This window comes from Dysidea avara, chromosome 1, assembly GCF_963678975.1.
Source record: "Dysidea avara chromosome 1, odDysAvar1.4, whole genome shotgun sequence".
In the NCBI taxonomy this organism is placed as follows: domain Eukaryota; kingdom Metazoa; phylum Porifera; class Demospongiae; order Dictyoceratida; family Dysideidae; genus Dysidea; species Dysidea avara.
In genome coordinates this window covers 53,675,232-53,698,602 of record NC_089272.1, presented here as the reverse complement: position 1 = coordinate 53,698,602, position 23,371 = coordinate 53,675,232, and the positions used below count along the sequence as shown (strand labels likewise).

General features: G+C 37.3%; 1 protein-coding gene and 1 long non-coding RNA gene across 6 annotated transcripts in view; one reads left to right on the top strand and one right to left on the bottom strand.

The window, feature by feature from the left end:
* Positions 1-351: 351 nt before the first annotated feature.
* On the top strand, positions 352-2,679 carry LOC136251078 (uncharacterized). Of its 5 annotated transcripts, none has more exons than XR_010698929.1 (10): positions 352-1,177; positions 1,326-1,369; positions 1,422-1,597; positions 1,647-1,707; positions 1,759-1,921; positions 1,961-2,111; positions 2,162-2,242; positions 2,294-2,381; positions 2,435-2,503; positions 2,555-2,679. It is a non-coding gene; the product is annotated as an uncharacterized lncRNA (long non-coding RNA). The 5 variants fall into 5 exon arrangements; XR_010698925.1 differs by having other exon boundaries at positions 361-1,177; positions 1,326-1,375; positions 1,972-2,111; XR_010698920.1 differs by having other exon boundaries at positions 362-1,177; positions 1,647-1,703; positions 1,972-2,111.
* A 522-nt stretch (positions 2,680-3,201) lies between these two features.
* Positions 3,202-23,371, bottom strand: part of LOC136269128 (uncharacterized) — a 44,612-nt gene continuing 24,442 nt past the window's right edge. The window contains exons 3-11 of the mRNA XM_066064610.1: positions 19,507-20,520; positions 19,200-19,457; positions 18,038-18,855; positions 17,796-17,840; positions 17,647-17,742; positions 9,559-9,627; positions 9,356-9,508; positions 4,596-4,909; positions 3,202-4,119 (exon numbers count right to left, since the gene is read on the bottom strand). Coding sequence (XP_065920682.1) covers positions 3,267-4,119; positions 4,596-4,909; positions 9,356-9,508; positions 9,559-9,627; positions 17,647-17,742; positions 17,796-17,840; positions 18,038-18,855; positions 19,200-19,457; positions 19,507-20,520 — 3,620 coding nt within the window. The 3' untranslated portion in view covers positions 3,202-3,266. The remainder of the gene's footprint in view (positions 4,120-4,595; positions 4,910-9,355; positions 9,509-9,558; positions 9,628-17,646; positions 17,743-17,795; positions 17,841-18,037; positions 18,856-19,199; positions 19,458-19,506; positions 20,521-23,371) is intronic.

Below are 23,371 nucleotides of genomic sequence, written 5' to 3'. Positions count from 1 at the left end.
CACTGACTGATCATGTGGTGTAGTTTAAAGCATACCCGGTAATATAGCTTATGAAAAGCATAATGTCAACAAAACAGGGACTAGTTTTAGTAATGCTCAAAAGCATATAATAGGTAGAAATTTGACCATAACAGGATGATGATGTCTATTTCATTATACTTTATTGTATGATTGACCAATGTAGACCTGAGCCTGTTGTGTAAATAATATTCACAAAATGCTTATGTGAGCATTATCTACTCACATCTTTGAGCAAATAATGCTCACAAAATTTCATTTCCCAACCAATTTTGACTGTAATACTAACTAGAGTATTATAGCTGTGAATGATATTAATTTTCAGTATGTGGTGAATGTTCTATTAGACTTTCACTGTGAAAAAAGAGGAATATAAGATGGTATATCTAATGGCTTAAACTATACAAATAATCTCAGTATAGTCTTGCATTATACTAACTATCTTATACTTTAGTATAAACCCCATCTTATATTATGGGAAACAGATTATACTTTAGTTTAATACACATTCTTTGTATGGCTTGGTTTACTTAACTAAATGTGATAACTTTTTAGCTTCACCATCAGATCTCATTATTGTCTTATTTTTATAGCTTCACCATCTCATTATCACCATCCCATGTAACTTAAGATTTTTTTTACTGTACCAAACAAAGTCATGATGATTTTACAATAAGTAGCTACACTTCTGTTAATCACTATATCTAGCTAACTATAGCTTCAGTTTGTTGTGATAATTTCATACACACACATTTTCATATGGCAAAGCATATAATACCAGAAAAATTAATTATTCAATCTAAGAGTCATACAAATCTAGATTTTCTTGCACAGTTAGCACACCTGCAAAACTTCGCAGTAATGCTTGTCTAAAATTGAAGGGGTCAGTGGTTTGCGCATGCGTATTAGATGCAATTAAGTCGCCATCTTTGTCGCTATTGTTGTATCATAGGTTGTAAATGTGAGTGATATGGTGGTGTGCTCGGACGGTGTATCTCGCGGAGAGAGTGTGCGCGATCGGCGCCATCGCCCAATGAGCCACGATGATAGTTATGGACCACAACTGTACATCCCTGCTGGCCTGTCACAGTAGTGGTGAAGTGGCACGGCCAAGTGGACAATTCCTTCAATGGCAGCCATCAAAAACAGCTCTAGATGAGTAAGTATTAGACTAAAATGATAGTTTGTACGATATAGGTTTAGCCGTATTAAATTGTTTATTGTGTACTTTATGACAATGGCCTGCAAATGATTCAACTTTGGTGTTGCTGTGTACGTATTACATGTTTTATATCCTGTTATCTCAGCTTATGGCGGATGACGAGTGGACACAGTTCATCAGCCATCAACGGTAAAAGTATGCATGGTCTGCTCTTATGATTTTGTATATTATCTCTTCAAAGGTACAGTTTCTTGTCGAACCTCTTGGTTCTACAGGCTGTCAGTGTACAACATCTGCAGTGTTAGTTTCCTTCAATGGCAGCTGCTTCCGTTAAAGAATCTGGTAGCGACCATATGTGGACTTTTTGGTTCTTTTTTCACGGAGTTGTTCAACATCATCTTCTAATTACTTACAGCTGTAAGTGCATTAAACCTGATTGTGTTTTTATTCATTTTCTTTTGAATAGGGTAGGAATTACAGACTTGGTCTCAGTTCTAGAAGATTCTTTGTATTGCTAACATCTGTAAGTAAGTACACTGAGAGTGTCCAGTATACAATTTATATTTACCTTCGTTTAGATTTGTGGGAACTGGTCTCATTTCTTCATGTTTTTCACTACTTTTTATCAACAGCTGATGGCTGCTACCTTGTCTGGCACTGTAAATGAGTTGAGTGCTTTCAAGAACCTGTTCCATCTTGTTTGTCCTTATTTCACTGACCATGCTCGTATTGCTAACAAAAGTAAGTTCACTGAGAGTATGCAAATTATATTATATTTAGTCTTGTTTCAGTTGTACTTAGTGATTACAAGATTCTTGGACTTGGTTATCAGTGTATCAGATGCTTCTTGTGAGCTTACGTACACATTAGCCCAACAAAGTCACATAATAAGTGGCTGTTTTATGTCTGGTTAGACTCACTGATAACACCTGTAAGTACACCAAGTAATCCAGAATATGAATTATGTTTGCCTCCTTTTAGGGTTGTGAGACCTGGTCTTATCAGACTTGTCTTAGTTGTACATGGATTGTCGGTCTCAGTTTTAAAAGATGGTTACAAACTGTAAGTACAATGATTGTTCAGTATACGCATTATATTTACCATCTTTAATAGAGTTGTGGGACCTAGCCGCCGTTCTACATGGTAATGCTAGGTTTCCAGACAAGGTCTCGGTTTTATGAGATTCTTATTGTTGCAAACTGTAAGTCCAACGATTGTCCAGAATAAACATTATATTTACCATCTTTGTATTAGAGCTGTGGGACAGTTCTACCAGATGGCTAACAGATTGTCATAGAGTTCTACATAGTGATGATAATACAGGTAATTTGTAATGAAACTTGTGAATTGTATATACTGTCTTACCTGCTGCAGTTGGATAAAGACTGATAAATGATGAAATTGATTTGATACTGTCATGGCCAAGGAGACATTGATTTACTAGCTGTACCTATTGTGGTTTTAACATATTTACAGAATTAAATTCATTACAAATGTAATTATAGAAATTATTTAATTAAGGTAGCCACAGATTATAGGAAAGTAAAAAAGTACAGTAGTATAGTAGCCAATATATGGTTGAAATAGGCTTAGTATAGTCTGATAATAAACCGCACTATACTAGTGATTTAATCTCTAATATATGACCATTTTAAATGTATTCAATAAGCTTGTTATAGTAAAGTCCTAATCTATTAATATATGCTGTACTATTTCATTCCAATACTAACATAATAAGACTGTTATAGACCTTATTATTTTGAGCTTTTTTCACAGTGTTTATAATTATCCACAATACTGTGTACCTCAATAATATTCCTGTTATTCTCCTGTAGATACATCAATATCCAATATAACACTGATATGTATCATACACACCTATTACAGGTATTTGTTAAACCCTTATAAAAGTGACACTTTTATGGCTGCTCTTCTTCATGATAATAGTTGTAACAACCACATCATCTCCCCTCACACACTAATATGTACCAATCAACCTCTCTAGTTAGAATATTATCATATCATGTAAACAAGTAGTAACCACGGTAATAATAGATTACATCATATAAACACATAATAAAACAATTTAACTATTACTGATAATTTGTAGTCTCTCGTTGTCCAACTCCACAACATAAATAGTTCCAGTAGAACTGATGGATATACCTTGAATATTATTAAATTCTCCTTGTTGAGATCCCATCTTTCCAAACTGGTGGATCAACTGATGGGTGGGGCTCCATATAGTAATCTTATCATCACAGTCTGTTATTATGTGACCATCAGGGCTAACAGTAATGGCCCATGGACAGTCACATGTTATCCTGCTAATAAAACTGCCAGTATGACTGAAGAGACTAATATGATTACCAGTAAGGTCACTAACTAACACTCTATTGTCAGTATCAATTGCTATTCTAACAGGATACTGAAATTGTCCAGGGTTGGATCCATAACCGCCAAATGTAAATGCAAATTTATCATCTTGTTGGAATACCTGGACTCTCTTATTACCATGATCTACAACATACAACATTTTATTACTACTGAAGACTAGTCCACTAGGATCATCAAACTGGCCATTGTTGTTCCCTCTATTGTTACCAATCACTGATAAGAGTTTGCCTTGTAGGGAATACTTCTTCACTTGATCACTACTACCCCAGTAACTAACAGCTATGATGCCATCCTTACTGACTGCTACACCATGAGGAGAGTTCAATCTGTTGTCATCACTTCCTTGTCCAATCACTGATAACAATGTCATGTTACAGTCAAACACTATCACACACTTGTTAGTAACATCAACAACAACTACTTCACCATGTACTCCTATAGCAACATCTCTGAGACTACCAAACTCTTTCCCTCCATAATCAGTCACCACACTACAATCTTGTTGTCTCATCTTGCTGTAGTCTCTCAGTACAACTGATATCCTACAGTAACATGACAGGATCATGTGATCTACTGTATATGGTAATTAAATTATTCATGAACATAAAATTCAATTTGATCTTATCACTGCTGAATTTCTGGTAATATCAGAAATGGAAAAGTGATACTAAATGGTTCTTTATCAATTAATACAAATTGAGGTGAAAACAAGCTAGTTTTCTATAAATAGTAAAGTTTCACCATATATAGTGAAACCCACAATCACATATACTCCACTATGACTAGGTTTTAAGTACTATTTGAATACTATTGTGTAGTGAATGTGTTTAATGTTAACTATTTGTACTTCTATAAATTACTAAATCCTAAATCTATACCAAACAGCAGCTGAGTAGTGTAAGGCTTGGGTGAAAATTTAAAAAAACTGGATACAGCTGAGAAATGGCTGCAATGATCAATCACTAAGGACACACATTTTGCTAACAAACGCTCTAATAGAACACAAACCATTCCTTACTTGTGAGGACTGCCTGGGATGTGTTGTCCATCAACTACAACTGATATCACATGATCTCCAACTGTTGTGGGAGTGAAGGATATTGTGTAGTTTCCACCACCAATGTCCAGGACAGGTTTAACCGTTACTGACTCAAAGATTTTGTTCATCACTAACACTTGTATGGTACCAGCCCTCCCAACAGCATTATCATCATTGATATCTTTAAGTGTTAGTACTAGTGAGTTTTCTTTGTTAATGATCACCACTGCTGGAAATGATACTTTACATTTACTGGAGTTCAAAGAAAGTGATCCTCCAAACTTGGCCAGTTCCTTTACACACACAAATAGTAAGGTTAAATGAACACTGTCATGTTGTACATTATTATAATTATTATCATTCCATATTACATGTGAACAATTATCAGGTCTTTTAAGGTGGAGGTCACCTGGAAGTAGTGTAAGCCTTTGAAAAATGAAGCTATACATCTTGCTACAAAAATCATTTAGTTGTATTATGTAATTAGCTTTTACGTAATAATATATAGTCACTCCAGTTGTGTGTTAAAGGTCAGAGCTTTGCAACAAGAAGAAAATCATTGTTGTTCTGTGAAACTTATTATAGAAGACACCCCTAATAGTAAGTAGAGTAGCAGAGATGCAAGAATGCTTAAAGCTTTGAAATCTGCCACAGCATAATTCATAATTATAACAAGTGCTTTCTGCATTTATTGTCTATGTTTTGGTGTTGGAACTAATTTTACCTATGCTCAGACAAAGTCAGACAACAGGCCCCAATACTGAATAGCATTGGAGTCATCTATATAGATTTGTGGTCTATTTTCTCTTGGACTTTTTTGAAGCAGTGGTTCCAATACTGATTAAAGACGGAGTTCGTATAGGCAGTATTGGAACACTATTTTTGCTGAGTGCTAGCATTGTTTTTCCTTGACACAGCTAGGTCTGAGCATATTATGCTTAAAATTTTACCTATTATTCCTTCCAGAATTTCCCAAAATATTCTCCTATTATTCTTCTTTATTCATGTATCTGGCCTGTTACTCCATAATAATTCTCATTCAATTTGTAGTTTAATTCAAGACGCTACTAAGTAGTTTTGCCAGAATTAATTAATAGCCATATAATGATGAAGCTTCCATCTTACACATCATTTTGTAGCCATAAGTAGTTACAACAGACTTAGAATAGCAATCTGGGGTGATAATTCAAAGGTTTTAATTATTGGTGTATTAAAGCTGTAGCTACAGCTTCTCTGTACATACTAAGGTAGATAATGATATCAATATGTTTAAAGATATGAATAAGATATCAATACGCTGGTATAAGGTGTACCATGAAGGTTTAGAATTGCAGATAATCTCCCTGATGCTGGCTGCAGACTGTTAACGTGAAGCGATCTGACTGCTCTATTAGAGTATTTGAGCATTCTATTAGAGTATATCAATCTTTTAGAGGCTTTTCAGTCTCTTTTCAGCCAGCACTCCTATAATAATGTCAACTATATATCATTCTTTGTAGCTTAACTCTTTCTTCTAGCTAATCAAGAAGAGACATGCCCCTTGCTTCCACCAATTATTCCTGTGAACATCCGATAATTCTAAAATTATGCCTGTAATCATCTCATTATTCTGGAATCATTCTCACGAAATTGGTGACCTATTATTCTCAAAATTATGCTGGCATAATAGGCACAGGCTTAGACACAGTGTTAAATGGTGTTTGTTACATCCTGTATATAGTATTGAAGAGTACATTCATAGTAGAGTTTGCCTTTAATACACCAAGAGTATTGCATGAAGTGATATGACAATAGAATTTTTGCATACTCCTACAATCGGCCTTATAATAACAACTCTGAACACTGCCATGAAAATTAGCATAGGAATAGTGTAACAATTGACGTATCACCTGGTGTTGAGTTATTTCGCATATACACATGTTTAGATGAGCTCACAGCAGAGTTATGAAAATGCACACTTCAGACTGAAAGTCCAGGTGACCACCACCTTAACAACTTGTACCAAATACTAGCATGTTATGTACACATTCTTCAAATATACATGCTAGTGTAGTGCACCTGAGTCAAATATGCTTAAAATTTTACCCAAAATGCTTTCAGGAATTTCCAAAATTTTCATCCATTATGTTCTTTCCGTGTTCCTATTATGCTTACATTATGTTTCTAGGTTAGCAACATTTGTTACAATATCTTGGAATATTTTAATCAGTGAATGCTCTATTAGAGTATTTCACTATAGTTGACTTTTCTATTAGAGAGTATCAATCTAAGGAGCTATGTACAATGCATTTGAGTGCTCTATTGCAGTTTGTAGTTTCCATGACTGCTCTATTAGGGAGTATTGATCTATTATCATTTTGGTATAGTACTCCAGCCTATTATGCTTTTTTTATTATGCTGGCATATTTGACGCAGGCCTACCTACAAATCAACAGTTTGCTATATCCAAATTATACTATACTCAAAATTTTACAGTAAAGGTTGGTTTTGAGTTTGATTATTATTGTAATAGATGTAACATGGACACAAGTGATTCACCTGAAATAATCACATGCACAATCAGAGGGTCACAGACCCAAGTGAGCATGCTTATTTTCGGGCAAATCAGCCCATACCGTAGTTTGCTTTATTTCTGTGCAAAAATTTTTCGTAATAAAAATTTTGTTGTAAAAAATTTTTTGTATGATTTACGTGAATGACTGTTCTATTAGAATAGTTCAATCTTTTATAAAAAATTTTGTGCAAGAAATTTTCTTACAAGTTTTTGCCATACGAAAATTATTTTATAACAGCAAATTACGGTAATATATTTCATTTGGGTGACACACCTGCAAGTGTGGGAAAGTGTGGGAAACTACAGACATGCTTTGTGAGTGTATAAACTAATACAGTGAATATGGTAATGGCCAAATCATTTTAATGTCATGCCCACTGCTATACATGACATCATGCCAAGTGTCTACCAAACCATCAATAAAAACAGTGATACACATGCACTACCCTATAGCCTTCATCATTCAAATAATTTGAAGAGTTATATTTTTGTGGACAGCCCTAGCCACAAAAATATTTTACCAGCGAATTTTTCTGTACAGCAAATAATTTTTCCAGTGCGCCAGAAACGAACATGCAAGATATGATAAAAGTTGATATACAGGTACCTGTTGTACATTGAATGATGCCCAGCTGTGACTGGCCATGCAAGACTAGATATTGGAACCCTAACGGTAGGCCATTAGTCTTTCTTCCCCAACAGTGTACTCGTTCCACAAGTGCTTTGACATCGTAATGCTTGACTTCCAAAAAATAAAATATTTTGCAAATAGAAAATATCCAAGAGTAAAAATATTTCACATAATTTATTTTTGTTGGTAGAGGCAACCATGAAATATTCTTACTGTCAAATATTTCATGATTTACGGTTCTACCTCTATTTCTTTTTAAAGCATTCCAGGAATTCTCAGAAATCACTAGCTTTCTTTGATGAAACTGTACTGTATTTTTCTGAATTTTCTCAGGATTGATTGATTGATTGTGGGTTTTAGTTTTATAAAAGTGGACCATGGTTAGTTTGTGGACTGGGAAAATAAACTAAGTTTTCTCAAATGAAAATTTCCTGATTTACGGTAAATCATTCCCTCCTTGGACAGTTATATATTTGATATACAGTATTCTCGTTAATGCTTTCCTGAACACTGATAGTAATGCTATAATGGCATTTTTTGTTTTGAAGTGAGGAGTGAAAGTGTTATATTACCCACAAACACCCACAACAATAATACAATGGTGTAGCTTATTAACTGAAGATGCTGCCTCATTAATAGGTATTTTTAATGAAAGGAATTTAAAAGATCAAGATACTATAATAGAGCAATCAGGTTGTTGGCCTTACCTTCTAATATTTTCTGGTTACACTTTATAATACATGATCTTACTTTATGCTAGGAGTATACAATAATAATTATTTTCTGATGTATCTGGTACAGCTACTACTGGCTATATAATACCTTATATAGTAGTAGCTGTTGCTCTTACAGTATATACAGCTGTGTGCCTATCAGGAATTATTCTTTTGATACTTCATAGTATGTCCATACATGTAGCTTTATGGGATATTGTTTATTGTTTTATTAGCCTATTGACCACAATCCTTACACAAGTCTTGTCATGTACATGTACACTTGTATGGTTGCTACAAATAGAATTGTTGATATAATTAGATGTATCATGTGTATTCATTATGCTATAATTAATAAAAGCATTGAAATTTGGGAAGTCAACATAAATACACCAATAGATTGAGAGATTTGTAATTTTACAGATTTCAACCTATAGCTTGGGATAGCCAGCATTTAAAACTTTTCACCATCAACTACATAGTGTTAACTGGCTGTAGTCACAGCTAGCTGGCTACTGATATTGACTAGTTTAGTGGGAAGGTATGGTCATCTTATGTAACACTTCGGGCTTTTATGGCCACCTGTGCTACTCACGGTGAAAGAAATACACATAGAAAACATCTGGGCAGCTGTCCAAGACAGTTCATGTCTCTAGCCTTGTGTTCTAGCTGGCCAGTAGCATGCCAAGTGGCTGGCATAAGTCTCTAACCAGTGGCATGGCTGTTATTTAACTGTGTAGTGTCTATCCATTCATGGTGAAAAGTCAACTCAAATTCAATATTGTGCAAAGATAAAAAAACTGATTAAAGTTTGATCAAGTTTACACAAATACACACATACCAGGTTAGACTTCACTTCTTGATATTTAACAGCAACTAATTTTAAATCACGTTTTGATTTATCCAATTCTTTCTTTCTTTCATTCAATAATGTTTCTGTGGACATTCTTTCTTCAAGGAGTTGAGTAATATTTGCCTTCAGTTGCTCAATTGTCTATTATAATATTACATCATTACAAGGTTACTATACAATCTCAATGTTACCTTATCCTTCTCCTTGACAGTAGACTGTAGTTGTGAGATCTGCTCCAACACATTATCATTTTCAGGTACCTATTATTGTAATGAAATTCAATAATGATAACGTATACAACATATTGTGGGTGGTGAGGTAGTTGATTACAATAAAAATAACACTGTATGGTAATAAAGCGTGGATGCTAGAGAGTGGTTAGGGTCGGATGTGCCAATTTTTCCAGAAAATCTTATGAAGATAAGCTGGTAAAATAGGTAAATATTGGAAAATAGACACTGAGGAGCAGCAGCTTAGCACACTATTCATGAAAAAATGAAATGCTGGAAAGAAAATAGGTGGTAAAAAAGCAAAATATGCTCACCCTTTAGTGTGATGTCTGAGTTATAGATAGAGACCTACCACCAGAATCTTAATGATTTTAAAATCCTGATAAGCTGAGGGTATTTAAAGCCCAGGAATTGTACAATTGTCAGGATGAATAGACTGATTATGGGTTAACATTCAGTCATTAACTGGACTCAGATGCCCTTAATAATTTCATCTCTATAATTACAAAAGAAGCGGACAACAAGCAAGCTTAAAATTATAATTTACAAGGAAATTACAGTGGCAAAATAATACAATTCCTTTGAATATTACAGGAATATCAAGTACAGCTTTGAACTTTGCTGGAGTTTCAAATATTTTTTTTTTTAAATAAAAGAATAAATCAATAATAAACACTCAAACTCTGCCCAATCCTGTGATGATGGAATTGTTGCCAATACAGAAGCAGCATTGCCACGTTGAACATCAATAGTAACCTTCTGAATCAAAAATTGGGTGGCCCTATTATCACCAGACTGTTCCATTACCCGGGAACCTATCCGCCTTGCTAATAAATGTGCACATGATCCCCAAGCACCCAGGGTCTCAACACATAGAGGGGAGAAGTGAAATGATGGAATCAGAGAAGAATACTTTCTGGAGTTAGCTGACTCTGCAGAGCTTGCCAGCCGACTGGCACCACTTGCAGAAGTAGGTAAATTAAATGGGGCCAGGGTGTCTGAACAGGTAAAGTCCCAGAGCAAGGGTAAGCCCTGTGACCAAGGAATCAATGACATGCCATCTGGCCTCTTACCATCATTACGACACACACTGACAGGCTCCAAAACAGCAGGTACACCTCCAGACACCAGAGCACGACGAATAGTTTCATTCACTGCAGCATGCCGAGGAATACAGCCTCCACTACGCCTGCAACACAAACCGTGAGTTCCAAAAACATCAACTTTACTGCCACAAACACACGTATGCTTGACAACGATGGGAACACCAAGACGTAGACCAAGAACAATCATCAAAGACTCATTATCTAGCTTAGTGCCCAAGGAAGGTACAGGAAGAGTACTAAGCCACACACCAGACTCTGAGGAGAAAACTGACAATAGACGAGCCTTTGTTTTAGTATCAGAGACAGAGCCCAAGAGATGAAAAATGGTGTTTGTAAAGCAGTTCGTCCCAACCATGTTGAAGATGTCTGCGGTCTTCAGGGGGCATAGGATACTCAGCAGACCATTGGTCAAGAACCTCGTGGAGGAGAGAAGATTCAAAAGTTAAGCCAGAAGGAGTCAAGATGAAAGAAAGTAGTTCGGAGGTACTATGAAGGGAAGAAAGATAACTGGGCAGACTTAAATCAATAGCACTACAGATTCCCAAACCTCCTTAAGCAGGGAGAATAGACTGAGCCCATGCAGAAGAACTGATGCTTATGTTGGTAACAGTCTGGAGGGAAGTGTGGATTAACTCATCAAACTTCTCTAAAAGTCCAGAAACCCTCCAGGATGGAGAAGTGCGCAGGAGATAAAGGAGTTTGGGGATGGCAAAACAATGACACAGCAGATAAAAGGCATCATGAGTAAATAATTATCATCAATTACAATTACTAATTTTATTGTATGGTAATTTTATTTGTATTTTGGAACATCAATTGTAATTATGTACAGGTACATACAAACACATGGCATATATAAGTATATACTTTATTCTAGCTTGTTCTTTCTTCTAGCATTCTTGTAAGCCCACAATCACAACTTCCTTGCACAAATCTAAACCTACAATCGTTTGTGATATCATCCTCTATAAATGAAAGCTAATACACAACAGCCACACCTCACTGAGGAGTATAGCCTGCTCATTAGTGATCACTTGTGAGATTTGCAGTGTGCTGACTTCCATAGATCACATTTGCCATCTAATCATTTTAGAAAACCTCTCCAGAGGTCTCTCAGTCGATCTAATTTAGAGACCTCATTATCTCCCAAAGATTAAAGGATTTTATGCTTGCCATTTTCAATTCACTGTGTTGTATACTAAAGGAAACAGCAGATGAATGGTATGGTCTGAAGATGTTTAGAATGACTTTTGCACTTTTCCTTACTGAGAGTAATGCTGAAAAGTGCTTAAAAATAAAGCAGGATTAACACTTAACAAGTAGTGAAGCAAGAGATGATGGTAGTTATGAGGGAAACTTCCTAGCCAATTGGCATTGCAGTAAAGTCAGAAAATCTCTACTTGGCATTGTAGGTTTAATGCCAAAGCAGGGATTTTACCACAACGCTACAATGCCAAGTAACTAAGGATTTTCCCTCATAACCACCATCATCTCTTGTTTCACTACTTTTATTGCTGAAACTCTTAAATTAATAATTTTTATTACACTAGTTTGTTAACTTTTTTCTTAGAGCATAGGTATGAAACACACACATGGCTGTGACTGCTGTATTAAAGTATATTGATCACACTACTCAGCTATGCAGGTCAAGCTAGCTATTATTTTCTATCGAGTTAGATTGTTGTCGTGGTACATTCTAATCATTTAAGGGTATGTGGCAATTGATTTAAAAGCGCAGCTTAGCTGCTACTTGATACTACAGTCCGTTAAACATCTCAAATAGTTTCGTGGCATTCCTGTGTCTATACAAAAAGAAGTAGACAATCATTTAATTGAAGATAAAAGGAATGGCAAAGCACAGAATGCAGACATTCATTGGAACTCCAAAAGACACATACCACCAGTAAGTTTGCTGCTGTGGCATAAAATGGTGGCCGTGCACTGCTTTGTTTGGCCTCTAGCCTTGCGACTGTGGTCAGGCAGGCAAGCAGGCAGAAGGCAGACAAAATTTTTCAGTTATGGTGAATTTTTAAAAAAATTCTATATCTGGGTCAGTGATTTCTTCTTATTTCTATTGCTATAATTGATGCTGAAGAGTAAAACTATTCTATAAAGGTGATTTTTGCCGTGTATGACATTTCCATGATGGTTTTTAGATGAGGGTTTTTTAGCATTGCACGTCACTTAGAGGGGAACCCTACTAAACAGCACGACCATACTGTTTGATACAGGATAGTCTACTTCACCTTCCTAACCCAAGGATAAGCAGATAACTCTTTATAATAATCAAGGACAATTGATTCGGATACTAGTGTAATGCATCCATCATTGTTAACCCCCACCCCGGCATGGGGAGGATGGCAATATAGTAGGGATTTGACCTGGTAGAGAGTCATTGTAGTGTGAACAGACTATTAGCCTTGCACATGCACACGCACATAATTGTATTAGGCACAATATAGAATCACGTGATTGTTGATGTTGTAATGACACGTTTATAGGTGATTGATCCCGAATTGTACATGGTGTCAGAAGTGGGATCAACAGCACCCTACCAGTAAAAGACTGATGGCTACTATGAATATCGACCCTCCCAAACCGTTAAACTTTAAAGATCCGGATGATTGGCCAAGATGGAAGAAACGCTTCCAACAGTTTCGCGAAGCGTCTGGCCTTTCAACTGGCAGTGAGTCACGCAAAGTCAGTATGTTACTTTACTGCTTAGGCGAAGAAGCAGACGATGTTCTGACTTCTACAAACATAACGGAAGAGGAGTATGAAAGGTTTGACGATGTATTGGCGAAATTTGACCAGTTTTTTAAGGTCCGACAAAATGTTATTTTTTAACGAGCAAAGTTCAACAAGAGGGCACAGCTGGAAGGTGAAAGTGCTGAACAATATATCACCACATTATATCATCTTGCTGAAACGTGCAACTACCGGAATATGAAGTCAGAGATGATTCGTGATAGATTAGTGGTTGGTATCCGGAATCAACGTCTTTCTCAGCAATTACAAATGGACCCCAACTTAACCTTAGAGCAGGCAAAAACTAGAATACATCAAAAGGCAGCTGTTAGCCAACAGCAAGAGATTTTAAGGGAGAAACCAGAAGTGCTACCTACAAATGACCTAGAGGACATTAGGTACAAGTGTAGGAATTCTACTAAGAAACCAGAGAGCACGTCGTCACGTACTGAATCATTTAAAAACTGTACACGTTGTGGAAAGGGTAAGCACTCAAGAGATAAATGTCCTGCTCGAGATGTAGCTTGTTATAAATGCCACAGACGAGGACATTACGGTAGTATGTGCATGTCAAAGAGAGCAGCTGACACAGTGGAACTATACGATGACCCAACTGGCCGTTAGGAGATGTTGAGGAAGAGGAAGATGACAATTTCCTTGGTGCTGTAACTACTCGACAACAGACACAGTGGCTAACAGAGCTCAGGGTAAATGATTTGCCAGTTACTTTTAAAATTGACACAGGGGCGGAAGTCTCAGCAATTAGTGAAGCCACCTTTACTCAGCTACAAAATGTCAAAATAGAGAAGACCACTAGGAGATTGTATGGTCCAGCTATGTCACCTCTGACAGTATTGGGACAATTTACAGCAAGTCTCACTTCCAAGCATGTTTCCTGTAAGCAGAATGTATTTGTGGTAAAAGATCTAAAGCGCAATTTATTGGGGCTGCCTGCTATCACATCGTTGAACCTGGTATCAAGGTTAGATTCATTGCAACTCACAGCTAAGGAAATCTAGAGACAATATCCTCAGCTTTTCCATGGTCTTGGCACATTTGGGGAGGAGTATGAAGTGTCACTTGCAAAAGATGCCAGACCATTTGTACTCCACACAGCCAGGAATGTGCCACTACCTTTACGCAATAAAGTGCAAGCTGAACTTAATCGAATGGAATCACTGGGTGTCATCTCCCCTGTTTGTGACCCCTCTCCTTGGTGTGCTGGCATGGTGGTGGTCCCAAAATCTTCAGGACAAGTGCGAATATGTGTGGACCTCAAACACCTAAATGAGAGTGTCCAGAGAGAATTTCACCCCTTGCCTAGGGTAGAAGAAACCCTTGCCCAACTCACTGGAGCTCAAGTGTTTTCGAAATTGGATGCCAACAGTGGGTTCTGGCAAATACCACTTGCCACAAAGTCACGTCTGTTGACTACATTCATAACCCCCTTTGGGAATTATTGTTTCAATGTGTTACCCTTTGGCATTACCAGTGCCCCGGAATTGTTTCAACGTCACATGAGCTCATTGCTACAGAGATTGCCAGGAGTGGTTTGTATGATGGACGATGTCCTGATATTTGGCAAGGATCAAGGTGAGCATGATGCACGCTTAGAAACTGTGTTGAAGTGTTTGGTTTCTGCAGGAGTAACTTTAAACCCAAGCAAATGTGAGTTTTCCAAACCAGAAGTAAAATTCTTGGGACACATTATAAACCACAAGGGTGTCATAGCTGATCCTGCTAAGACAAATGCAATTCTTCAGATGAGCCCACCCAAGAATGTGTCAGAGATGCAGCGTTTTGTTGGTATGACCAACCAATTATCCAAGTTCATTCCCTGCAGTGCTGACCTTATGAAGCCTCTAACTGAGCTACTCAGCTCTAAACGCACATACTTGTGGGGACCAAGTCAGAAAGAAGCTTTTGCCAAGGTTAAAGAGGTATTGACAAACACCCCACTTCTTGCACTGTACGACCCTAGTGCAGATACTAAGGTGTCTGCAGATGCATCTTCTTTCGATTTAGGGGCAGTTATCGTACAAAGATCAGAAAGTAATTCAGAGTGGCGGGCCGTCTCCTTTGCTTCACGCACCATGACTGAGACAGAAATGCGCTATGCGCAAATTGAAAAGGAAGCACTGGCACTCACATGGGCCTGTGAGAGATTTCCTATGTACCTGTTGGGTAGGTCATTCGTCCTTGAGACAGACCATAAGCTATTGATTTCACTATTTGGACAAAAAAAATCTAGATGCCCTACCACCACGGGTTTTACGATTTCGTTTACGCTTAATGCGATATGATTACCAGATAATTCATGTTGCAGGGAAAGCTTTACTCACTGCCGACACCCTTTCTAGAGCTCCCCTAAGAATAGAATTCTCAGAGTCCACTGATTTGCAAAAGGCAGTAGAACTGTTTGTTTCTACAGTGATGGAATCTCTTCCAGCAAGTTCTGATCGACTAGAAGGTATACGTCTATCTCAGAGTGAGGACCCTGTTTTGTCCCAGGTAATGCACTTTTGTCAAGAAGGGTGGCCAGCCAAGCACACAGTCAAAGGTATGCTCAAACATTATTGGTGTATACGTAGTGAACTGTCTGTTCATAATCAATTACTGTTACGAGGTAATAGACTTGTGATCCCCATAGGGCTTCAGGATGACATTCTGCGTCGCATTCACCATGGTCACCAAGGAATTGTAAAATGCCGACTGCGTGCCTCAGAATCAGTTTGGTGGCCAGGGATATCACAACAAATCAGTACTATGATACAGAATTGTAAGGAGTGTTGCCAGAATTTCCAGCGTCACAGCGAGCCCATGATTCCATCCACGTTACCAAATTGTCCATGGGAAAAGATCGAAACAGATTTGTTTGAGTTTAAAGGTACTACATACCTGCTACTAATCGGTTACTTCTCCAGGTATATTGAAATAGCAAAACTATCTGCTACTACTACAAAGAGTGTTGTTTCCGCCATGAAACCCATCTTTGCAAGGCATGGCATACCTGATGTGATTGTCTCAGATAATGGCCCACAGTATGCTTCCCAGTAGTTCAAGGATTTTGCTACAGCGTACGACTTCCGACACATCACAAGCAGTCCCTACCACCCCCAGGGAAATGGGGAAGCAGAAAGAGCCGTCAAAACAATAAAGCACTTACTTAAATGTAATTGTGATCCTAATGAAGTCCTGTTGTCGTACCGATCAACTCCACTCTCCTGGTGTCGATTGTCTCCAGCCCAATTGCTAATGGGCAGACGAATTCGCTCCACTCTTCCTGTACCTAATGAGACATTAGTTCCCCAATGGCCTGACCTGCAAGAGTTCCAGAAAATTGATGAAAGTTTTAAACAGAAGTAGAAGATGCTAGACCTGAAGAATGTCAAACTGAACCATCTACAGAATCCCCTACTACAGAAAACAGGCCTGAAACAATGCTACAAGCTAGACCAGAGTTTGTCAGAAGTCCGGTTGTCACCAGATTACGAACTGGAACAAATATATGCCCTCCTGACCGACTGAACTTATAACTTGAGAAAGGGGGATGTAGTGTGAACAGACTATTAGCCTTGCACATGCACACGCACATAATTATATTAGGCACGATATAGAATCGCGTGATTGTTGATGTTGTAATGACACGTTTATAGGTGATTGATCCCAAATTGTACAGTCATTTTCTCCACCCTGTGGATATATTGTTAGGTAAAACCCCCACACCTATGACATGAGGATACCAAGGGATTTGACATGGAGCTTCATCATTTGCCACAATTAAAAGCTTTTCACTGCTTGTTTAAATTGCCCACCCTCGGGAATATTTTCAACCCAGCATTCCCCATACTGGGAGTGGGGCTTAACATGATAGGTAAATTTTATGTTGTATCTAATCTTTAAGGGCACAATTACAGTGTGACCACTATTCAAATGTGGCAACTATAGAAATGTAGATAGGTTTAAGCAGTACATGTTTATGCTTAATGATATAGTTGGAACTAGAGGACCATTGTAAACAAGCTGTATGCAAGCAACATACATACAATCTGAAAGAACAGCAATACTAAGGATAGAGCACTTCTTCTGTACTCAACCTAAATGTAACAACATCAACCTCTACCACTAGGAACCTGTGGTTGATTGATATGGACATGGTACCATGTTAGAGCACAGTCTAGTGTAGGACTATTACCTGAATACATTGGTTGTTTGGATCATTGTCCTGTAGTATAATTGCTTTGTTCTCTTCCCTTTCACATAACAAGTCTTCCACAAACATTGGAATCTCCTGAAATAATTATTAAAATATATACAACATCATGTAGATGATAAATCACTAACCTCAGGATAAGTGACAAACTTTGTAGTAACTTTGTCCATGTTGTTCTATAAAACAATGGAAATTTTCAAACTACACATTGCTACAGTTAACACTAGCACTCTATTAGATTGCTTAGCAAATCTTTAAGGTGTAATACAGTGTAAAAAAATTTATGTGCACATTAATTGACTATTTTTTATGTTGATATGTAGTTTCTTATAAACTGAAGGACAGCTCAAAGCGATTTTTGCTAAAAACTTACAGTTCCAGTTGTGATTAATGTTTGTGGCAAGATGAACACCTCTAGGATCCCTTCATGATAAAAGGCACTTCTGTTCTCTAACACTTTAGAACCAATCAGTGTTACAACACTTTTAGGAATCAACCAACATAAAACAGTTGAACCATTCTCTGTTGCTAATAGCTGTAGGCAGTGTGGGGTGATGTCACATTTGTTAACAATTAATGAACGCACATCGAACACATGTTTAAGAAGACACTGATGATATTGTTGAGTACACTTGACAGTCAATACAGTGTGAGTACTACCATCACAAGGTGTCATACAAGGTGCTGGAGGTGGTAAAGGGTAGGAGGAAAGTTGCTGTAATGGGTCTAACTGAGACTCATACTCATCCAGCAGTTTTAATGTTTCATCATCAAACTCCAGTAGTGTTCTGAGTATGGAGTGGTCACTCCAGGTCCAAAATGAGCTCAGCATCTTTAGCAGTAATGGAGTATGATTGTACCCTTGTAGGCTCTTTATAAACTCAGCAGGAAACAGTGAAATGTCACAGATATCACTAGCCATTAGATTACTACAATGTTCTAGTATTATCTTAGGATCACAATGTTTCAACAGTTCATTTAGTTTATCAACAAGTTTAAGAAACTCATCACTAACAGTTGAGCATTTGAAACATTTGATAGTATTTGGTTCAGATGATAATCGTCTTTTTCTAGACTTCAGTGGTGCACCAACAGTGCTTACATTTTGGGGGATGTCACCACCAACACTTGATTCAACAGTATCAGGTGACACAGTATGTCTGCTAGATAGTATCTTCATAGCATTTAGTGCTACAACAATGAAATACATGTAAAGTTATTATGTGATTGTATAGACAAAACTGGATAAAGTATAGTGCGTTATAGAGAAAATGTTCATCATCTCACTTATTTACAACATGCCAACTCAAAATTGATGGTGCGAACAACCAAATTTTGTGCACAATATACCTATAGTTTATTATAATATTGAATTTCGACTATTACTAGTTGTCGACAAGACACATACTATAATTAATTATTGTACTTATAGTAAAAGTATGAACACGCATTATGTAGCTACTGTGTATATATTATGTAATCCATGTAGCTACAGACTCACCATAGACCCTTGTGCAAAGGATCTATGGACTTACCATCATCTAGTGGAATTTTTATATGTGGGTGACTATCTTGTAGTAGTTTACTAAAAATCTCCAAACTAGGATCATCCATCAATTTAACATATCCCAGTATTAATTGGTTCTTGTGATAACCAGTAGGACCACTATTGATCAGCTCAAGATCCTGCTCAGTTAGTAGACCATGGGACTGCATCAGAGGTAGTAGTAACTTGTGATTTAAACTAATCCGTAGAAAATCAGTAAAGTGATCTATCACTTGTTGGGGGGTTGCTACAAAACAAAGCCATAAACATTTAGTTAGCTAGTCAAGTTAATATACCTGTAGTAATTGATATGTGCTCCTCAGTAAACTCAAACTGATCATTTTTGATCACATGATCACCAATACTGAGGTATAAAACATCTTCTAGGTCACACCAGTTTTTGAAAGCTGATAGTCTGGCATGAGATGCTAATTCAACAGGAATTAACCAAACAATTTCAACTGAGCCCTTGATCACATTCTCCAGTAGTAGTTCAAGGTTTTCAACACCAAAAATCTTCTGCAATTTTACCCATCGCTTAGCAATATCTTCAACAGTGATATCTTGTAGGTCTTTGTTCCACTTTTCTCGAACTCTCGTGTAATAATCCTCACTAATTTCCAAGTCTGGGAAATCTTGCAAAATATCAGCAACCTTTTTTGAAAAGATAATTGTCTTGTATTTGGCAATGAGATTAAGAGCTTCGACTTGTCGTGAAGAAGCAACAATTTTTTCAAGCATACGGATATTCATCCAATTGCAATATGGACACGCAGTGAGTACCTCTAACAACTCATCCACATTTTTGGTTGCATTTACTTTGTCAACAAACTCACTTGGTAACTTGTTTACATTGGCAAGAGGACTATCAGTCTTAACACAAGCACTACGTAATAAATTAAATTTACACTCACTCATATTTAAGATATCACCCAATGCAGCAATAAGTTGGAGAAACAGATCATCAACTCTGTCATTGATGTTAAACTCCAGGCACACAGATTCTGGTGCAGTGTTTCTTTGGTGAAGCTTAACAACAGGTAACTCTTGTTCAATTTTTTCTGCTAAGGAACGTGGTCCTATAGTACCAAAGCTCTTTACAATGTCTAACATTTCACGAAGGCTCACATCGATACCACTCTCAAGTTCACAATCAATAGTACTGAGTAGATAGTCCATTGTCACTGATTCCTTTTGCTTAGCTAATATTATCTTCCTTGATATGAAATGATCCATGAACACTTCTAGTTGTACTATATTTTTAATGTCAACACGGTACTTTATGAACACATCACGTGCTGATAGTGGAGCTGTAAAATGTATAAAAGCAAATAATTTTGTTAGTTGTGACTGAAAGTATTACAGATAGCTTTAATGGGCTCAGGTCTAGACTATCTGCATAAAAGTTGCTTAAATGGCTATATTTAAGATGGGTCAGACAGACTTGTACTTTACATTGTAATATGCAATAGTGAAAATTGCACGTTATTGTTCTTCCTGTTATTAACATCTAATCCAAAACAGCCAAGCTGTAAAAAAAGTGTGCGGCCCTCAGAAAGGCTATGGTGAAAAAAGATGTGAAATCCAAGGTGGCGGCCAAGAAATGGCTGTGATGGTAGGTTAATGGTAAAAATTTTAATAATGACAATTCAGGTAAATTTTGTGAAGCAGCACAAAAATTCACCTGAATTGTCGTTATTAAAATTTTTACCATTAACCTACCATCACAGCCATTTCTTGGCCGCCACCTTGGATTTCACATCTTTTTTCACCATAGCCTTTCTGAGGGCCGCACACTTTTTTTACAGCTTGGCTGTTTTGGATTAGATTTCATTTTTTTTTGTATTTGTATACCCCAAAGCCGGCCTATGGCCAGCTTTGGGACTTTTTTAACCTATGTTTTTTTTCTTTACTACAGGAAGACGAAAAGATGAAGTAGATGTACTTTAAATATTTTATCAGTAAATGTACAAATTATATATATATAATACATATGTGATCGGATTTGCGAAAAGGGGTCTTCCACACACATCCAATTTGCCAACTTTGACAATTGATAACTTCAGATTGGAAAGAGCTATTGCCTTGAAATTTGGACAGTGGTGATTTCTTTGCAGCTGAACTCTCTACATGATAGTTTCTTTGTAGCTGAACTCTCTACAAGGTAATTTCTTCTAGCTGATCTCTCTACAGGGAGATTTTTTGTAGCTGAACTATCTACAAGGTAACTTCTTCTAGCTGATCTCTCTACAGGGTGATTTGTTTGTAGCTGAATTCTTTACAGGTGATTTGTTTACAGCTGAGCTCTTTACAGAATGGTTTCTTTGTAGCTGAACTCTCTACAAAGTAACTTCTTCTAACTGATCTTTCTACAGGGTGATTTGTTTGTAGCTGAACTATCTACAAAGTAACTTCTTCTAGCTGATCTCTCTACAGGGAGATTTGTTTGTAGCTGAACTCTCTACAGGTGATTTGTATGTAGCTGAATTCTGTACAGGTGATTTGTTTGTAGCTGAATTCTGTACAGGTGGTTTCTTTGTAGCTGAACTCTCTAAAAGGTAACTTCTTCTAACTGATCTTTCTACAGGGCAATTTGTTTCTGGCAGAATTTTCTACAGGGTGATTTCTTTGCAGCTGAACTCTCTACATGATGGTTTCTTTGTAGCTGAACACTCTACAAGGTAATTTCGTCTAACTGATCGCTCTACAGGGTGATTTGTTTGTAGCTGAACTATCTACAAGGTAACTTCTTCTAGCTGATCTCTCTACAGGATGATTTGTTCGTAGCTGAATTCTGTACAGGTGATTTGTTTGCAACTGAGCTCTTTACAGAATGGTTTCTTTGTAGCTGAACTCTCTACAAGGTAACTTTTCTAGCTGATGTCTCTACAAGGTAGCTAGTTTGTAGCTGAACTCTCTACATGGTGGTTTCTTTGTAACAGAACTTTCTACAAGGTGACTTCTTCTAGCTGATCTTTCAATAGGGTGATTTGTTTGTAGCTTCACTCTCTACAAGGTAACTTCTTCTAGCTGATCTCTCTACAGGGAGATTTGTTTGTAACTGAACTTTCTAAATGATGGTTTCTTTGTAGCTGAACTCTCTACAAGTTAACTTCTTCTCACTGATCTCTCTGCAGGGTGATTTGTTTGTAGCTGAATTCTGTACAGGTGATTTCTTTGCAGTTGAGCTCTTTACAGAATGGTTTCTTTGTAGCTGAACTCTCTACAAGGTAACTTCTTCTAACTGATCTTTCTACAGGGCAATTTGTTTCTGGCAGAATTTTCTACAGGGTGATTTCTTTGCAGCTGAACTCTCTACATGGTGTTTTCTTTGTAGTTGAACTCTCTACAAGGTAACTTCTTCTAGCTGATCTCTCTACAGGGAGATTTGTTTGTAGCTGAACTCTCTACAGGTGATTTGTTTGAAGCTGAACTCTCTAAATGATGGTTTCTTTGTAGCTGAACTCTCTACAAGTTAACTTCTTCTAGCTGATCTCTCTACATGGTGATTTGTTTGTAGCTGAACTCGCTACAAGGTAACTTCTTCTAACTGATCTTTCTACAGGGCAATTTGTTCGTGGCAGAATTTTATACAGGGTGATTTCTTTGCAGCTGAACTCTCTACATGGTGGTTTCTTTGTTGCTGAACTCTCTACAAGGTAACTTCTTCTAGCTGATCTCTCTACAGGGTGATTTGTTTGTAGCTGAACGATCTACAAGGTAACTTCTTCTAGCTGATCTCTCTACAGGGAGATTTGTTTGTAGCTGAACTCTCTACAGGTGATTTGTTTGAAGCTGAACTCTCTAAATGATGGTTTCTTTGTAGCTGAACTCTCTACAAGTTAACTTCTTCTAGCTGATCTCTCTACATGGTGATTTGTTTGTAGCTGAATTCTGTATAGGTGATTTGTTTGCAGCTGAGCTCTTTAAATAATGGTTTCTTTGTAGCTGAACTCTCTCAAGGTAACTTCTTCTAGCTGATGTCTTTACAGGGTCACTAGTTTGTAGCTGAATTCTCTACATGGTGGTTTCTTTGTAACTGAACCCTCTACAAGGTAACTTTTTCTAGCTCATCTTTCTACAGGGTGATTTATTTGTAGCTGAATTCTGTACAGGTGGTTTGTTTGCAGCTGAGCTCTTTAAAGAATGGTTTCTTTGTAG